General features: G+C 42.8%; 1 protein-coding gene and 1 long non-coding RNA gene across 9 annotated transcripts in view; one reads left to right on the top strand and one right to left on the bottom strand.

Moving 5' to 3' along the window:
- Positions 1-19,817, top strand: part of MTUS1 (microtubule associated scaffold protein 1) — a 158,739-nt gene that overhangs the window by 118,789 nt on the left and 20,133 nt on the right. For 7 of the 8 annotated variants that reach the window (XM_032162387.2, XM_058442159.1, XM_032162386.2 and 4 more), the window contains one exon: positions 8,313-8,379. In XM_032162387.2, coding sequence (XP_032018278.1) covers positions 8,313-8,379 — 67 coding nt within the window. Of the gene's footprint in view, positions 1-3,893; positions 7,290-8,312; positions 8,380-19,817 lie in introns of those variants that run through there. The other variant, XM_032162392.2, reaches the window with a different exon arrangement.
- LOC131383980 (uncharacterized) lies at positions 11,430-19,413 on the bottom strand. The gene is made up of 3 exons (XR_009214413.1): positions 18,899-19,413; positions 18,049-18,158; positions 11,430-12,536 (listed from the first exon to the last, which is right to left on the bottom strand). It is a non-coding gene; the product is annotated as an uncharacterized LOC131383980 (long non-coding RNA).

Below are 19,817 nucleotides of genomic sequence, written 5' to 3' on the forward strand. Positions count from 1 at the left end.
TCACTAGAAGCTCTATCTCCCAGGTTCATGCCATTCTCCTGCCTCAGCCTGCCGAGTAGCTGGGACTACAGGCACCCGCCACCACGCCCGGCTAATGTTTTGTATTTTTAGTAGAGACGGGGTTTCACCGTGTTAGCCATGATGGTCTCTATCTCCTGACCCTGTGATCTGTCTGCCTCGGCCTCCCAAAGTCCTGGGATTACAGGCATGCACCACTGCGCCCAGCCTCAGTGAATTCTTGATGAGTATTTTACAGCTTTCTCCAGATTTTTCTTTGTTTTTTTTTTTTTTTTTGAGGGAAAGATGGAGACTACCTAGGGTTTTAGTAATGGTAATAGTATATGGTATTTTTGTTTCTCTTTCATTTGTAAGAAAGGAATCAAGAATGTGTTTATATAACCAAGTAAGCTAACTAGAAACTGTATACTATCAAATGTGGGGAACAATTAGTTTTTATATTTAGAAATAAACCAATTATTTTATTTTATCCAGCCTAATAGCCCCCATCCTCAACTGTTTTCTCTCCTTTCATCCTCCTCATGATGTCAGTCCAGTCCTGTGAACTCTCATTTCACAGTGTTTTTCCCCTTCTTTTGTCTTTGCTATCCCCACTCATGCCATCCTTGCTCAGACCCTGGATAGCTTCCACTAGATCATGATAGCAACTTTTTTTTTTTTGGTATAGAGTCTTGCTCTATCACCCAGGCTGGAATGCAGTGGCGTGATCTGGGCTCACTGCAACCTCCACCTCTCGGGTTCAAGCGATTCTCCTTCCTCAGCGTCCCGAATAGCTGGGATTACAGGCACCCGCCACCATGCCCGGCTAGTTTTTGTAATTTTCTAGTAGAGACAGGGTTTTACCATGTGGGCCAGGCTGGACTTGAACTCCTGACCTCAGGTGATCCGCTCACCTCGGCCTCCCAAAGTGCTGGGATTACAGGCGTGAGCCACCATGCCCAACCTGTGATAGCAACTTTTTAACCAATCATAAGGCTTGCACTGTTTCTCCCCTATAATCCATCCCAAGCACTGCTGACAGCTTCCTCTTACCAAAGCATCCCACGCTGCTGATTAAATCTTCCAGTGGTTCTCCCTTATCTACAGCTGATCTGTCCAGTGTGGTAGCCACTAGCCCTATGAGACTGAGCATTCGAAATGTAATCCGTTGAACTGAGGTGTGTGGTAAGTGTACAATACACTTGGATTCCAAAAACTTAGAATGAAAACAAAGGATATAAAATATCTCATTAACAATTTTTATATTTAATATATTGAAATATTATTTTATATATATATTTGGGTTAAATAAAATACATTATTAAAATTAGCTTCATCTTCTTCACCTTTTTTCAACGTGGCTACTAGGAAATTTATAATTACATAACTCACGTTATTTTGTTTGGGGGAGTCTGGTTTTTAAGTGGTACTATAAGGCTCTTTATCATTTGGCAACACCTGCCCCTTTTAATGTTTTTCTCATGCCCACATGCTGTAGCTGTACGTAAAGAGATGGAGGAGAAGCAAGAGGGATTTATTGAATACTAGGTTGGTGCAAAAGTGATTGCGGTTTTGCCATCATGCCAAAAGCCGCAATTACTTTTGCACCAACCTAATATTTACTAAGTGCCAGATATTCTTACTTACCTTATTTAAATCCTCACCAAAGACACAAGTTGGAATTTACAAATAAGAAAATTGAGGAATAGAGTTAGGTAATTTGCCTGCTATCAGACAGCTAGCAAGAGGAGACCCAGGACGTAAACCTAGGTCTAGGACGCTCTCAACTGAAAATGTCCTACAAACTTCCTGTACTTCATCCTTTGTTCACGTATCATTACTGGGCTGCTGTCCTTGCCCACAATACCTACGTGTTCAGATCGGTTTTACAGCAGCATCACATCACCACTTGCATTTAATTTACATAGATTCAGTACACAAACAAAGTAAGAACAATGCGGGCCGGGAGCTGTGGCTCATGCCTGTAATCCCAGCACTTGGGGAGGCCAAGGCGGATGGATCACCTGAGGTCAGAAGTTCGAGACCAGCCTGACCAATATGGTAAAACCTCATCTCCACTAAAACTACAAAAAATAGCCATGTGTGGTGGTGGCATGTGCCTGTAGTCCCAGCTACTTGGGAGGCTGAGGTAGAAGAATCACTTTACTTTGAGAGGTGGAGGTTGCAGTGAGCCAAGATCGCACCACTGCACTCCAACCTGGGCAACAGAGCGAGATTCCAACTTAAAAAAAAAAGAAAGCAAATTAAATGAAGAACGCAAGTCCACCTTGTATGCCCCCCAGTGAACGAAGGCCCGGGAATTGATTTGAGATGAAGGTCAGGAGTCCACCCTTCCTTCAGGTGTCTGCTCAGTCCCTGAACACCTCTTGTGGGGTGAGCATTCCATACTGTCCGTGATCTTAGCGTTTAAAGATACTTTTCTCTCATACAACCTGGCCTCTAAACACAAGCCAAGGCCTTTATCAGGTGCACAGTTAGAGAGTAGATCCAACACTAGAGGAAAAAAAATTCACGGGGTTGGATCTACAGAGAGATGCATTGTCCACATACATGGCAAGCTTCTAGTGAATTTCCCAGACAATTGTACTGTGTATGAATTTCACCTTATACCTAAATTTAGGTCCTGACAGCCAAGGAATTGTGACTGCACTGAATACAGCTCCAGAACTCGCTTTTTTTTTTTTTTTTTTTTTTTTTTTTTGAGACAGTAGCTTGCTCTTTCATCCAGGCTAGAGTGCAGTGGCGCAATCTCAGCTCACTGCAACCTCCGCCACCCAGGTTCAACCAATTCTCCTGACTCAGCCTCTTGAGTAGCTGGGATTACAGATGCCCACCACCATACCCAGATAATTTTTGTATTTTTTAGTAGAGATGAGGTTTCACCATGTAGGCCAGGCTGGTCATAAACTCCTCACCTCGAGTGATCCACCCGCCTCGGCTTCCTAAAGTGCTGGGATTACAGGCATGAGCCACCACGCCCAGTCCAGAACCCACTCCGGAATGATTTCCTGGTCGTCTAGATCTACGTTCCGTCCCCCTCTGGATTCCAGGAGCATATATGCTTCTCTTTCATTCTCTGCGTTATATTAGAGATACCAGTTTAATGCTTGTTTTTGCTGTTTAAGACAGGAAATTTACTGAGGGCAGGATCTGCATCTAGTTCTTTGTTATGAAACCACCGCAGCAGCTTTAATAGATAACACAGTGTATATGTGAGTGAGCATATGAACGGAGAGGATGGAATTCCAGATGTAGGATGAGCATAAAGTCTTATGTAAATGTTCTTTGCTCTCTTTATTTTATAATCAGCAAATATTTACTGATTGTGTAATGTATACTGAGTACTATTATAAAACGGAGGCTAGGCGTGGTGGCTCACACCTGTAATCCCAACACTTTGGGAGGCTGAGGTGGGCAGATCACTTGAGGTCCGGAGTTTGAGACCAGCCTGGCCAACATGGCAAAACCCTGTCTCTACCAAAAAATACAAAAATTAGCCAGGCGTGGTGGCACTTGCCTGTAGTCCCAGCTACTTGAGAGACTGAGGTACACGAATCACTTGAACCCAAGAGGTGGAGGTTGCATTGAGCCAAGATTGTGCCACTGCACTCCAGCCTGGGTGACAGAGTGAGACCCTGTCTCAATAAATAAATAAATAAATAAATAAATAAATAAATAAATAAATAAATAAATGAAATAATAAAAATAGTTGGAGAAAAATAAATCATGGGTAAAGTTAAACAATTTTAAAAACTCCCTTAACCTTTTAGTTCCCATTCCCATTACAGAAGTATATATACTGTTTATACACACACGTGTGCGCGCATACATCTGTATATAAAATACATATACACATGTATACATATACAGTATGTATTTTACATACATGATATACCTATATATTGTATGTCCATGTATTTTTATATGTGTATAATATATAGGTATTGTGTGTGTGTATATATATATTCTGTTATTGCTAACCTTTTCTAAATGGCTTTAGAGCCTTAGATTATGGGTGAGAATGGTTGATTAAGAGAATCTTGCAACTACCATGCTTTTGTTGCAAGTCTACTTGGTAACTCTAAGTTTCCCACTGTAGTGGCAGACATATTCATTTCATATCAGACATTCTGATGTCTCATGAATCTGAGAACTAATGTCACACTCTGTTTCTCAAAAGACACACTAATGTTATTTTAGTTTTTTTCTAATTCTTGGTTTATCCTTGCTTAGTTAGACAGTATTCTGCACAGACAGCCAAAGTGAACAACAGTATTGATGGTAGTAATTAAGCTTCTTCATAAAAGGGTCTATTGGGTGGCTTTCTAGGTAAACTTGAACAGGGCTGAGGTCACCCTCCCCAAACCTCTAATTCTTCAAAATGCCTCCAAATCTTTTTTTTTTTTTTTTTTTTGCAAGTGGAATTTAACCTAAAGTAGCACCTGAACAAAGGTGAATTTTGAATGGCACTAGCAGTAAAGTTGTCTTGGAACAAAAAAACGTAGATGCGTTGAGCAAATTCACTGTGTGGGTGATGGGGAGGAGGTCAGATGCAGCACACGTCTGAGCCATCTGATGTGGCTGTTCTCTGCAAGATCCTCTATGCTGTTGATGCTACTCAGTGGCTAGCAAAAATGCAGGCACATCAGTGGGACCATAGCCAGAGACTAAGTGCCTGTGTCCCAGGGACTCCTAATTCAGTTATGGGGAATCCATTTTTTTTTTCTTGGAGCATTTCACATACTTAATGCATGAGCATGAAGGCATCTTTGTATCCAGATTTCCACCATTCTCTTTTTTCACATTGTGTGAAATTCTGCATGTTACAATACAAAGAGAACTGAATCAACCTGTTACCTGGACGGTTAAGAGTTTATCATCTAAGACAGAAACACTGATCTAGGAGCAGCTGAGTAAAAAGAAACAGTAAATCAGTATCTAAAGGACATAATGCATTTGATCATCTACAAGTAAAGGGTAAGTACATATAAAGTCCAAGGCTACCAGGGAGAGTCAGGCAGAAACTAACACTTAGTGTGTGTCTTTTACAGTATGGGCGCTGGGGTCAGCATTTCACCTATGGATTGTATTTAAAGCCCTTGGTTTTTTTCATTACTGCTTCCCATCTGATGAGGTCATCTGCCTTGATAGATGACCAAAAGAACTGAGCCTGGATGTTCTAGTTCTAGGTAGGCCCCACGCTTCTGGAATGCAGGGACCACGTCTTAAATTTCTTTTATATTTTCACAGCATCTGCTATGCAACATGCTTAGTTAATTAGTTTGAAGTAATAAGTTACCAACCGATTTAGTAGCGTAAATGGTCTTTCTATGCATTTGGGGGAGGGGGATGGTGTCTGGGACATTTAGCATTCCCAGAAGGTTTAGGTAATTAGTCAGTAAAGAAAGCCCCACATTCCAGAGAGGGTGGCGTTGACAAGAATGTGGAGGTGAGATATGCATGGTCCCTGTGACTTGCACGGGAGAGAGGCTGGGAGGCTAAAGGGGAGGCTGGATGCTTCAAGTCCACAGAACTATGATGAAGTAGTTTTTTTATTTGTTTGGAATGCACTCAACAAGGCTCATTGTGAGCAAGGGAGTTTATATGTACAACGAATATGGACTAATAATCTAACAGCCCTCTGAAAGGTAAAGGGGTGCTTCCCATAGTCCAGGAATGGGCTAGGATCAGGACTAGAGTGGAGGTAGCACTAACAGAAAAAGTGCAGTGGATTCAAGACACATTACAAGAGAAGAACCGACTTTTGCACAACCCATTGAGACAAAGAGTGAAAGATGACCTCAGGGTTTTCCTGTTACTGTTACTGTGCCTGACAGAGGTTGGAAGATGTCATTAGTTTCTGAGGCATTAAGGACAGGAACATGGAGTGCAGTGGAGTTGAAGTTTGGGGAAATGTCAACGTGCTTGGTGAAACTCCCTTTCCCAAAACCCCCTTTAATAAGCAAAAATACCACCTGGTGTATTTTTGCAGTAGAACATAATGATTTCACACAATTATTCTTTGAAATTATACTAACTGTAATTTTTAATTTTTTTTCATCTTCCCATTAGTTTCCATAAATTTGAAAAATGATTGAATTTTCTTGCCATCTCTTCCTTCTGTTAGCAACTTGGTTACTACTGACAAGTGAATTTTAAGCAAGTTCACCAAATGAGTTTCAGGATTGCTTGTGGGGATTTAGTAAAGCTGTCTTGTTTTTCCTGTTACTTGAGTGGTAAAGCTTCCTGGTGTTTACTTGAAGTAGATTACTAAACAAAATTAAGGCTTAAATTAGATATTAGGAGAAGTATTTATGATACATATTTTTATGTTTTTCTTCCATTATTATGCGGGCTGATTTTCCTCAGGCTTTAATTTCTACAGTAGAAAACCATTTACTTATTAATTTAAAAAACTGACTCACTGGTGATTTCAGAACAACTTAATACCATATTTTTAAAAACCAAGCCTTTAGAATACCATTGAGGCCAGAAAGGTACTCAGTGAAAAGTGTGTCTTAAATCCCAGTCCCTGCTGACCACATTTCAGTGCTGGCGTTTAGACTTGACTTCCGTAGCTCTTACTGAGAGGTGAGAACAAAGTAAAAGTTAAAAATATATGGGATCTCCAACTCTCAGATCAGCACTTCAGACTTATTTTGAAACACCGCTCATTTCATAATGTCATTTAAAATTGTAAACGATAGCACGCCCCTTTCCTTGCTCTTCACCTAGTTCATAACCTCATTTAGTATACGGGTTTTGAAGAACAAGTTTCCCTTTTCTATTAGTAAGTGTGATCATCTAATGACCTCAATTATAGAGGGGAGGAAAAAGGCTCACAAGTCTAAAAATAACTCCATTATCCATGCAGAGGGGGTCAGTTTTTTCTTTCCCCCATTGCAGCTGATATTTAACTAAATGGCAATCGATCAGTCTAATGCCTGCCTCTCGTTTTTCATAAATGAAAGGCTGTGGCTTTAAGTAATCGCAGGCTGCCTGTGCCAAAGGCAGAAGCTGCAGTATCAGCTTCTGTGAGTGAGGAATCCGAGGCGCACCGTAACCTGCAGGACATGAAGTAAGACGCCCGAGGGCCAATGGCGCGCCTCCTGCTAGAGCTTTGAATGTAGGCAGACCCGACTGGTGGGTGGCGCGGCCACCTGTATGCTTCTTGGACAGTGCGAGGGGTGGGGGGACTTGGAGACCGAAGCTGGAAAATGGGCTGCCCCAGCAGCAAACTGTGCCTGTATTCTCCATGTGCAGCAACAAGGGTAATTAGTATTTGTTTATAGTGCTTTTCTGGAAGAATGTCAGGACTACTGCAGAGGCTGTCTGGAATTCGGGGAAAATGCTTTGAATGACAAGCAACTCTTGCCTGCAAAGGCCGGGTCTCGTGATCTCCGCAACGCTGTGATCAGGATGCAGTGGGAGCTCCGTCTTGGGTGATCCTCGTGAGGGCATTTTTCAGCGAGCTTTAAAATTCTTCATTTTTTTTTTAGTTACTCCCTGGTGCTAGGGAATCTACCTTTTAAGGAACTGTATGTAATTACTGTATTTGTGTAAGTATGTGTGTATGTGTGATTGCCGTGAGTTGCTGGTAACTTGAACGTTATTCTTTAGCTCAAGGTTGATAATTGCTTCTCTGGTACTAAAAACAGCCGTCTGGTTTTCTTTGGTTTGTTTCTCTAACATCGATTTAGAATTATCACTGATCCAAAATATCATAATCCTTAGAAAATGGTATGTAGCTGAAAAAAATTAATTTAATTTTGTCTTTAAAGGATTATCTTTCTGCTGTAGCTTTCTAACAAACTTTTTGTCTTTCTTTTAGAAGGATTGGCATTGTAACGAAACTTTTTTATTTGCAAATATAGGACAAAGTGCATATATGTGCTTATGTTTAGAACATTAAATATTTATCTTAAACTGATTAGATGTTTATTGCCCTTGGAGGAGGAGAACGCATTATGTCTTAAGTACAGTATGCATTAGCCGAAAGGCTCTATGGATCAGCATTGAAGCACTGGCTCAAAGTAAATATTTCTAAATGGGCCATTCACTGCCTCAAACCAAAGTTTCACTGGGACCTGCAAAAATACAGATTTTTGAATTACGAATTTCCTTAACAACTAAGGGACAACTGTGTTTCTTTTAACAACACAAATTGTTAGCCTAAATGATTCATATCTTGGCTTCCCAATACTGGGTCTCGTTTTCCTAGTGATAACAAATGTGTACCTTACTGAAAGGGACCCTCTTGAAAACATGAGTAACTTGATGTGTGTTTTCCGCAGCGGGAGGAAGCACTGAAACAACACAAAACCCTATCTCAAGAACTTGTTAACCTCCGGGGAGAGCTAGGTAAGAGCTTTTTGTTGTTGTTAAATTTTATGGGACAAGGGGAACACTGGAAAATGTGGTTGTCCTGTCTGCATTGTGGCTGGAGTTGCATGCTGGGAGCTGTTGGCACTCCCTGTCTGGTATCTGGGCGAACACTTAACTATCGACATTTCTTTTGAATCTTGGCAGCTTGACCTTCACTTCACAGAATTCCTGGCGCTGATCTGACTAAGCCTAGCAGAACTTCTGATGAGCAAAACATTTATCTTGCTGAAGAGAGGGACAGAGTTATTTTTGTAATTGTGTGAATTCCTGTTAAATAATGTTGTCATTTATTTTTCTGAACCACTTTTCATATGAGAATAGTGAAAGTTTCCCCTCTTGATAAACAGTAAATCCGTTGTACTTCCAAGGGTTGGTTTGGGAGTAGTGAGTATGGAGTTGCAAGGATGCTGTCCATTAAGGCAACCTGGCTGAAAACGGCACTTTCTGTGCTAATCTTACTATTTGGAGGGGGGCTGATGGTGCCCCACCTCCCCGCTCCACAGGGAGCCGCACTTCTCAACACCCACCACCCAGCCCTCCGGTTTCCAGGTCTCAACACCCACCACCCAGCCCTCCCATTTCCAGGTCTCAACACCCACCACCCAGCCCTCCCATTTCCAGGTCTCAACACCCACCACCCAGCCCTCCGGTTTCCAGGGTACGCTTTTATTTTAGTTCCAGTCTCTCCTGGAAGCCCTCAGGGTTCATGGAACACACACAACACTGCCTTTGCTTTGTTTTGCTTTTCTCTTTTCTGTTTCTTTTTCTTTTTTTTGAGACAGAGTCTCGCTCTGTCGCCAGACTGGAGTGCAGTCGTTCGATCTCGAGTCACTGCAACCTCCGCCTCCCGGGTTCAAGCGATTCTCCTGCCTCAGCGTTCCGAGTAGCTGGGACTATAGTTGCACGCCACCACACCCAGCTAATTTTTGTATTTCTAGTAGAGTTGGGGTTTCGCCATGTTGGCCAGGATGGTCTCGATCTCTTGACCTTGGCCTGCCGAAGTACTGGGATTACAGATGTGAGCCACCGTGCCCAGCCGACACTGCCTTTTCTATGTCAACTCCTATCTTGGAGTGAACTGACTGCTTTGGGGTTCCTCTCTCTGCGCTGGGCTCCTCGCCTAGAGAGTCAGCTTCTTGCTTCAGCTTCAGCCGGATCTGGAGCTGACCATTCTGGGGCTGATTTCCTTGCCCTTTGCAGTTTTCTGTGTGTGTTACGGTCTCCACCAAAATATGCCCAGGTATGTTGCGTGAATAATGCAAGGTAACAACCAGAGAAGCACATTGTGTTCACCCAACTCTAGGAGAAACTGCCCTTTTTTCTTTTGGACAAGACCACACTGCCAACATGATTTGCTGGATTTGAACACTCTTAATTCTCCCACCATCACCAGAGCAAAAATCAAAGGGCAGTGAATGTGGGGTCAAGACTTTGTCTGGGCTGGGTGTGGTAACTCACACCTGTATTCCCAGTGCTTTGGGAGGCTGAGGTGGGAGGAGCACTTGAGGCCAGTAGTTTGAGACCAGCTTGAGCAATACAGCAAGACCCTGACTCTACAAAAAATAATTTAAAAATCAGCCAAGCATGGTGATGTGTGCCTGTTGTCGCAGCTACTCGGGAGTCTGAGGTGGGAAGACTGCTTGGGCCCAGGAGTTCGAGACTGCAGTGAGCTGTCATTGTGCCGCTGTTCTCCAGTCTGGCCAACAGAGCAAGACTCCATAAAAGACTTTTCTGCATTCCTCTTCCCTTTTCCCCTTCCAATGGGAGGTGAGGCCAAATCCCTGAGTAACCGTCCACATTCTTAATACCTAGCCAAGACATCAGTCCTGACTTTATTTTAGGCTGTGGAAATGAAGGCCTCTTTATGGAAAAGTAATTTTAAGACAGATGGAAACTTCAGAATCCTAAAGGCTTGAGAGTTCTGGTGAAACAGTTCAAGGAAATCCCAGCTGAGAAACAGCCCAGCTCTCAGACTTTGCAGGCTTTCTGCCATGTTACTTAACTTGACAGCCGCCCTTATGATTACCTAAATGACCAAGCCAATTTGCTTTTGTCCATGCCTTAAATAATGTGATTAACAGGGAGTTAGAAGATCAGGAAAGAGGCCTTTTTTTGTGTGTTTCAGAGTTCATTATAACCCAGTGGAAGTGGAGGTGAGCCTACCTAGAGATTCCGGTTTCAGCCTCTCTCCCAAGACAAGGCAGCAATGAGAATGGAACACTGTGCCCCTTCACTTTGCTTGAATGAAGGATGCTCTTTTTACATTTTAGTGGACAGCACAATTAAGCGACCGCAGTTGGGGCCCAGGGATTCAGCACCTCCAGTGAGTCAGGTAGCCTGACAGGAAATAGCCGTAACAGTCTGTGCCCACTGTCACCTTTCTATCCTTGATAAGGAAGCTGCCCTGGTGCGCTGCGTCTGCTGCCTCCAGAGTGTTGGCAGAGTGGGTGGCCTGTCCAGATCCTCAGTCACCCAGTGCTGGCCTCTTAGGGAATGTGTCATTGCTGCTGTTGCAGCAGGCATACATCTGATGGTAACCGTTGTCCGTTTGGAGAAGGGTTTTGGTTCTGTAAGTGGAGGGAAGCGAAACCTGTGAACACTTGTGACGAAGCGGTCTAGGAAGAACACTCTCAAGGCTGCCAGTGGGATTGTTGGTTTCAGCGTGAGTTGAGACCGGTTGACATAGCAAAGTTGGGAACCCCCCAGTTTTAAATTTTGAGGCAGTAAAGTGGTTAGGCCCATGTCACACTGTCTGGGGCCACATCTGTGGTAACTGAGTGACTTAGGACAAGTCACTTTGTATCTCTTCTGTCCCAATTTCATCCTCGGTAAAAATGGCGGTGCTAATTGTCTGCCCCAAGGGTGGGTGTGAGGATTACATGAGGTAATGCATTGTAAAGCATCTAGCACCAAGTGTTAACTGCTGTTAAATAATAGGTATTAGGATGTATGCAACTTGACAGCTGTGTAGTAATTAACCACACTGGCTGTTTCGTGAGGGCATCATCTATGCTACAGAAAAGAATAGTCATTAGACTAAATATTACTAGAAATCCCAAACGACAGGCTCTTCGGACTCAAGTGGAAATGAGACCTTGTCAGAGTATTCTCCTAATCCAGTAGAGTTTGGTGTGTGGAGTCAAAGCCTAAGTTTTTGTCCATCCACTCCTTTTTTTTTTTTTTTTTTTTTTTGAGACGGAGTCTCGCTTTTTCACCCAGGCTGGAGCGCAGTGGCTCAATCTCGGCTCACTGCAAGCTCCGCCTCCCGGGTTCACGCCATTCTCCTGCCTCAGCCTCTCCGAGTAGCTGGGACTACAGGCGCCCGCCACCAAGCCCAGCTAATTTTTTGTATTTTTAGTAGAGACGGGGTTTCACCGTGGTCTCGATCTCCTGACCTCATGATCCGCCCGCCTCGGCCTCCCAAAGTGCTGGGATTACAAGCGTGAGCCACCGCGCCCGGCCGTCCATCCACTCCTAGTTGGATGTTACCTAACTTCTTTGAGTATGGTTTTTTCACTGGTGATACGAAATCAGTATGTATTTTGCTGGGTTATTGTGGAGCTTGAATAAAATAGTAATGCATATAAAGCAGTGGCGTAGTGCCAGGCCCATCACAGCAACTCAAGAAAAGAGAGCTGCCACTATCACCGTGATCAGAGCACCCACTTTTTCCCTCCAAAATACTGGGGGTGGGGCAATGGGAGTTGGTGTCACTCTCCCATTGGGTAATTTTTCTTCACCTTCTCTATGGAAGTTGAGACAAGGTACCCAAACTACTAAGAACTGCAAAGAAAATGGACAGCTCATAAACTCAGGAGCACTGAAACCCACGTACAGTCTGTGCTTTCCACCTTCTGAATCTAACAGCCTCCAGCTGTCCCGGCATCCACTGACTTTCCTGTTGTCCTCTCACTCTCACTGTGGCAGCGTCCAAAGCAGCCTGCGTGCTTCCACTGTCTGAGCCACACTCCCTTCATGGAAGCACTGGTACTTTGCTTCTGCAGAAACTCTTAAAAGTGTCCCTTTGGTCCAGTGATTTTTTGATACTCTATGTTGATGTCTTTACTGTCTCTTGTGTTTTCTTGTTACCTTCAGATATGAAGTCCATAATTGTAGGGATTCTTTTCTGTTTCCTATGGAAAAATGATATAATATGCTTTCTATTTTCTTGGGTAATTGATAAATATTTTTGGGCATTTGAAGTTTTAAAGTTCTTTTTTTTTTTTTAGAACAGTGTAAGAAAATTAAGATTTTTAAGTGAAAACAGCCCGCAGCTCCACTGCCCTGACATAACTTTATTTGCATATTCACTTTTCCTAGTTTATATGAATATATACAACTTCATTCTATGATTTTTAAATTAAGGTGTAATTTTCATACAATGGAATGCTAATTATTCCATCAGTTTTGACAGACATATACTCCTAAAACCTACATCCTTATCAAGCATAGACTATTTCTGTCAATCCATTAAATTCCCTCATGCCATTTCACAGTGGAACACCCCTCCCCCTAGAAGCAAACACTGATTTAACCTTTATTATCAAAGGTTTTGTCCGAACTAGATTCTCATTTAAATGGAAAAATATAATATGCTGGTTTTTGTCTCTGGCTTGTTTCATAATACTTTTGAGATTTGTGTATGTTAAATGCCTGCTCCGATCTTTTTTGTTTTGTTTTGTTTTAAAGACAGGGTCTTTCTGTGTTGCCCAGGCTGAAGTGCAGTGGCACTATCTCGGCTTACTGCAACCTCTGCCTCCTGGGTTCAAGCAATTCTCCTGCCTCAGCCTCCCGAATAGCTGGGATTATAGGTGCACACCGCCATGCTGGGCTAATTTTTGTATTTTTAGTAGAGACAGGGTTTCACCATATTGGCCAGGCTGGTCTCTAACACTTGACTCAAGTGATCCGCCCGCTTCGGCCTCCCAAAGTGCTAGGATTACAGATGTGAGCCACTGCACCTGATCAAATGTCTGCTGTGATCCTTGTAACTGGACAGGTCAAGCACTTTTCCACATTGCCTCAAAGTCTTCATTATGATCACCTTTAATGGGCTGGGGGAAAGTCTATCAAGTGGCTGTCCCATGCGTTCACTTACCCCGTAAATAGTGTCATAGTATATAGCAAGGGTTTCATTGCCAGCTGTTTTCTCATCCGTTCCCATGGTTTCCACTACTATCTATACAACAATGACACAGATTTATTTTTCTAGTCCTCTGCTTCCCAAGCTGCAGATGCTTCCCAGTGAGGGGCTGCCCCCAGGTGAGTCAGTCCAGTAAAATCGGACCTTCCTGATGGCCCAGCCCCTTCCTTCCTGAGCACCATGCGGCGTCTCCTCATTCACCCCTGTTCCTCAGCTTTGGCAGTGGCGATACGATTCACTTACCACCCACGCTAACAACTGAAATCATACTCCTGTTCCCCCATCCTCCACATGCATGTCAGTCTGTGTCCTAAATGCCACTTGGATCCATCCCTGCTCAGCATTCTGGCTGCTGCTGTTTTAAGTCCCACAATTTCTCACCTGGAAGATACTGCAACCGCTACCCAACGGGTCACCTTGCCTCCAGGGCTGCACCCCCAACTCCACTTGCGGCCAGGATCTATACTTAGAGTAAAGCCGACATGTGTCTCTACTGGACATTTTGGTTTTTTTGTTTTTTAGAAGGAGTTTTTTACTCTGTCACCCAGGCTGGAATGCAGTGGCATGATCTTGGGTCACCGCAACCTCCACCTCCTGGATTCATGTGATTGTCCTGTCTCAGCCTCCTGAGTAGCTGGGAATACAGGCGCGCACCACCACGCCCAGCTAATTTTTGTATTTTAGTAGAAACGAGGTTTCACCATGTTGGCCAGGATGGTCTCGAACTCCTGATCTCAGGTGATCCACCTGCCTCGGCCTCCCGAAGTGTTGGGATTACAGGCTTGAGCGACCACGCCTGGCCACTACTGGACATTTTTAACAAACACAAAAGACTCCATTTTGGCCTTGGGGGAAAAAATTCAGACATACTCAGCACACCATTTATGATTTGAGTGATTGAAATCTTCCAGTCCAAATTCACGTCTAGGCACTCTTTCCCCTTTATTCACACCTCCTTTCCCCTCCCAGGCCCCGGCCATGGGTTCATTTGCACCTCTTGTCCAACATCTTTTGCACGGTATCCTCTCTGCCTGGAGTGCAGTCTCCTCTTTCCACTCTCCTCCCGTCGTGGACCCCTCATGCTCCTTCTCATTTACTGAGTTTTTAAGTCTTAGCTAAAATATCTTCAGTTGAATTTCACCCAAATCTTTCAAGTAAGTTAGTTGTGCCTTCTAATGTGCTTTCCAAGGCACCTTGTACACATTTAAGATTTTGTTCTTACAGTGATGTGTCTATAGACCTCTTCATGCCATCTAGAATTAGGAACTCTTCAAGGGCAAGGCCAATAGCTCCTTAATTTTTGTAGCTCTCCCACCTTGTGCTTGGCACTTACCAGGTGCTTAGACTTCAATGAATGAATGATTTTATTACCAACGATGGTAGCTAGGGAAAGGTAGTTTTCTCCTTAAAATATGCTAATATTCAATGTTTTTTATGCACAAAGGTTTTTCTATAAACTGTTTAACATTTCTATGACAAACACATACGGACACAAAGAGGGGAACAACAGACACTGGGGCCTGCCTGAGGGTGGAGGGCGGGAGGAGGGAGAGGAGCAGAAAAAGTAACTATCGGATACTGGGCTTAGTACCTGGGTGATGAAATATTCTGTACAACAAGCCCCTGTGGTTCAAGTTGACCCAAATAACAAACCTGCACGTGCCCCTGAACCTAAAATAAAAGTTTAAAGCAGAGTCAGAATAATTAAAAAATGAAATCCACATCTTGCAAAGAAAAGATAATTGTCCTTTAGGAATGCATAGTCATAAAGGAGAGCTATAATTCTCTTGGATACATTTTATATTATGTCCGACAATCCCAGTTAATCAGATCATTTTGAAAGTGTCAGCCGTTGAAATAGATTACAGTTAAATTTAAAACGGTCTACATCTGCAGCAGACATTTTGCCTCTAGGATAAGGTTCTTTCCAGAGTCATGTTGAATAAAAACTGGTACAATAGAGGGCCATGATTATGATTTTTAGAGTTCTTTTTGCTTCTTATTAATGTTAATCCTTGGAATCAGACTTTTCATCTAAATCAGGGGTGTCCAATCTTTTGGCTTCCCTGGGCCACATTGGAAGAATTGTCTAGTGCCACGCATAAAATGTACTAACACTAGCAATAGCTGATGACTAAAAGAAAAAAATCACACGTCTCAATGTTTTAAGAAAGTTTACAAATTTGTGTTGGGCCGCATTCAAAGCTGTCCTGGGCCACATGCAGGCTGTGAGTTGGACAAGCTTGATCTAAATTAATGAAGAAAAAGGTATTTTGTATTTCAAAATTATTTTTGAGCCATCACAATTAACAGCTAACTCTCATCTTTTTATACGTTAGTCCTGATTATTTCTATTTTGTGAAACAAGATTTTAATCCTTAATTCACTAAAAATGCCTGCCCTTCCCATAATAGTGTAAAAAGACCAGTTGATTTTTGTGCATGAAAATTATGAGCTAGGTATAACAACATCGTGTATTTGGTGCCTACTCACCCCTCACAAACAATGTTCAGCTCTCAGTCTACTTATCTGCATTGTATTTAAAAAAAAATAAATTGAGGGTCAGAGGTTAAGTAACTTCCCCAGGGAAGCTAGAAAGCAAAGAGCTTGCGTAATAACCCAAGATGGCTAGACCACCAATCTTCTGGTAGTCACCACAGGGAAAGTTTGATGAAATGATTTAAAAGATTGGAAAATTATTTGAAATAAACACTAGTTTGCATTGATAGCTACTTTTGGAATATTTTTCTTCTAATCAAGAGTTTAAGAAATATTGTTAAAATGTATCTTACTGAGGAAAGGCAGAAAACAGTATATCGCCAAAAGCAGTATACACATTGTCTAATCAACACTTAACCCAGTGTCTGTGAACTTCAGACTGCCTCACACCATATGGCATGTGTTGATTCATTCACTGTTCCATTTGTATCTACAATTTTGGTTTAACAAGGCTATGTATTTAAAATAATTATTAAACTCTTTACAGGTAACTCACTTTTGAGTTGTAAAATTCCAGAAGTGATTTTTCTTGAAGTAGGCTTTAATAATAAATCTATTAATATACTGAAAACCAACTGTACATCAAAACAGGGCTGTTTATCTCCCTGACTTGTTTGAAGACTGAGTTGATAGCCACCTCAAACTTAGCTCATTCTCTCCCTGTCCACATCTGCCCTTAATTTGGACTTTGGTTGGCTGTATTTATAAGTAAAAGGCCATGTTCTTTCACCTGTAGATACACAGTTTTACCAATGGTACCTGTGTTTGAAACTCACTGAGTGTTCCTCCTTGTCCTGTTCCTTGTCCTAACTCCAGTCTCTCCACTTGTGATTTTCCTAATTTAATACCTTATTGTGTAGAATAGTGGTTCCCAAACTTTATTGTGTATGAGAACAGACCTGGTTGAAATGCAGATCCTCAGTTCTCATGCCCATTGCTTCTGACTTGGTTGGCTGGGGATGAAGTCCAGGAATCTGCACTTTGTTTTTTTTAAACCCCAATATCTCCTATATCCATCATCCTACTAACCCCCCTTTGGGCTTTAAGGAATAGTAATAGGTGCTTCCCAATTACAGAAGGAGAGGCAGCACTTCTAGAAAGATGTTGTGTTGATGGGGAAGGTGATCCCTCTTCCTGACCCCTGCCCTTACTGTCCTCAGGTTAACAGGAGAGCAGTTTTTCTTCCTTATTAGCAATATCTGAGTACAGCTTTGGCTACCAAAAAGAAAAATAAGGCAAAGCCTTTCCCTTGATGGAAATTGAGGAGGAATCTGCACTTTTAATGATTATCCAGGTGGTTCTCATGTAGGTGCCCCAGGACTACCCTTTGACACTGCTCTAGCTGTCCAGAATGTTGTTTCTTATATGTAAAAATATATATATCTCTCTCAAATAAGCATAGAATAATATGAAGTAACTCCAACTGAATTGAGTCCATTCTTATAAATAAGCTTTTAAATTTTAAGGACTTTTAGCAGCCTTTTTGACCCTTGTGCCCTAAAAAAATGATCCGTCAGTGAGGAGGAAAGGCAGAATAGTTCCTGACTTGAAATCATCCTTTTTTTTTTTTACATTGAAACTCTTGATTGAAACAGGATTCCTTTAAAGTCAGCCTCACTTTTTCTCAGGCCTGAATCTTAGAACATATTGTCAGACATTCAGCTGTGCTCTCGCCTCCAACTCACTTTTATTCCTAAATGTTTTCGTTTGTACATGGAGTGTTTGCTGTTGTGATTTAAAAAAAAAAAAAAGAGCATCTGTTCTGCAGCTTGTTGGCCAGTGAATGAGCTGAAAAACAGCAAATGGCCTTTGCAGGCTTCTCTTCCGGGGTGGGAGGAGGAATACTGGCAGGGAGAGGCTAGAAGCTTAGGGGAGGCCCAGCTGGTACCCAGGCGCCAAGATGGAGATGGAAGACAGGCTGGCTGGGTGGAATTCTCTTCCCACCTGCGAGTCACACTTTGTCAGCACTAACCAGTATAGGGGGGAAAAGGTCATTTTTTTACCTGCCTTATCCTGGAGTCTCTTCAGCAGTGCTTCCACAAGAGAATTCGGCTCTACTACCCCGAGGCATCCATGGTGCGTGTGAATTAGCTTCTCTCTTCTCCATCTCGGGCTGGGAAAAATAGCCAGTCAGATCCCGTTGGGTGTTCTGTGCTTCGGCTCTCAAAGAGGCTGGAGTTCTAGGGCTGGGCACGGTGGCTCAAGCCTGTAATTCCAGCACTTTGGGAGGCTGAGGTGAGCAGATCGCTTGACGCCAGGAGTTTGAGACCAGCCTTGCCAACATGGTGAAACCCCACATCTACTCAAAACACAACAACAACAACAAAGAGGCTGGAGTTGTGGATCCAGCTCTGCCATTTCCATTCTTCTTTAGTAAAATGAGGTGTCTGATAATACCTATTTTATTCGTTCAGAGCATTGTTACATTACGTGAAACAAATGTGAGAACACCTTGTAAAGTATGAACTGAATTTTAAAGGTGAAGTGGCATTTGTGGGAGGATTGATTTGATTGTGCAGGCCTTTTGTAAAAAGTAAGTTCCCAATAATTTATGATTTATGGAAGACTTTGAAATGAGCTCTTACTGATTCATTGATTTAATGCCCAAGAGTAATCAGAAAGCCATTTGGAGATAATTTTGAAATTTAGAAAAAGAACCTTGTCTACCACTTGTCTGCAAAATTTCTTGGTCATTTGACAAAGTATCTTTAGAGAGGCAAACCCTGGCACTCTGTCAGTAGGGGATTATTCCACAGGCAGGGGGAGGCTTTCTACAAAGCATAAGAGTAACTCTGTTTCACTTTACTATCACCAGTCTATACGATTGGCAGAACAGGTGGTATTTGTTCCTACCTTCCATATCAGGACACGGAGGCCCGGGAAACTGGACAGGCCTATTTGTGGGATAGTCTAGGTCCCACCTTTTTTTTCTTCTTTAGGCCACTGCCTGTCCACAGAGCATCAGTTTGATGTTTAAAAATGAATTCTTGGTTACTTGTTCAGTGATATTACTACCTCCAATTTCAAACCAGATGAGACCTTGGCTTAAGGGAGTCACCCACATAGTCACTTGCCATGGACGTGTGTCGTGATCAGATTTCCTCGGATTTCCCCTCGTAGAATGTTATGACATCATCACACTCCTCACACTCCTACAGTAGAAGGTAGTGTCCCCTCCTGGTTCTGGGGCTGGGGCACAAGAGAAGCGAAAGTTCTGTTTACCCTGAGAAGTGTATTGGCTATGTGCTGTTGAAGAAAGAAGTGAAGGAGCCCAGAACTGAGAGGAGGAGGCCGGTTTCCCAGGCGGCCAAGAGAGAGTGAGGGGCCCACTGCAGGCAGAGCTGGAGGCAGGCTGCTCTTCTCCGTCCTAGATGGTGCAGAGAGGAGGATTTCGCAGTGGGGTGGGGGAGAGTTGCCACCCACAGCAGGCTGGCCAGAGCGTCTGGGAAAGGGGTATGTGTGCAGTTTGGGAATGGAATCATCTCTTTTTCCTGTTCGTCTCTTCTATCATATTCTCTTATGTGGCGCTATGAAAATTTGCCTGGCACTTTTTTATATTTTAGGTCTGATTTACATAAAATCTCCTCCAAATTAGGAAAATGCTATTGCTTATAATGTCAAGAACAATAGTAGTGGAAGGTAAAGACGTGAAGTGAGTGTCCACTCCACCGTAATACCTATGTTTGTGCGTGCGTATGCATCAAATTTGAATACTAGGCCAGCAGCGCTGCTTTTTAACTGTTACATTTCTGTTATGGAACCCCAAGCCTGT

The sequence above is a fragment of the Hylobates moloch genome, unplaced genomic scaffold, assembly GCF_009828535.3.
Source record: "Hylobates moloch isolate HMO894 unplaced genomic scaffold, HMol_V3 SCAFFOLD_8, whole genome shotgun sequence".
Taxonomy (NCBI): Eukaryota; Metazoa; Chordata; class Mammalia; order Primates; family Hylobatidae; genus Hylobates; species Hylobates moloch.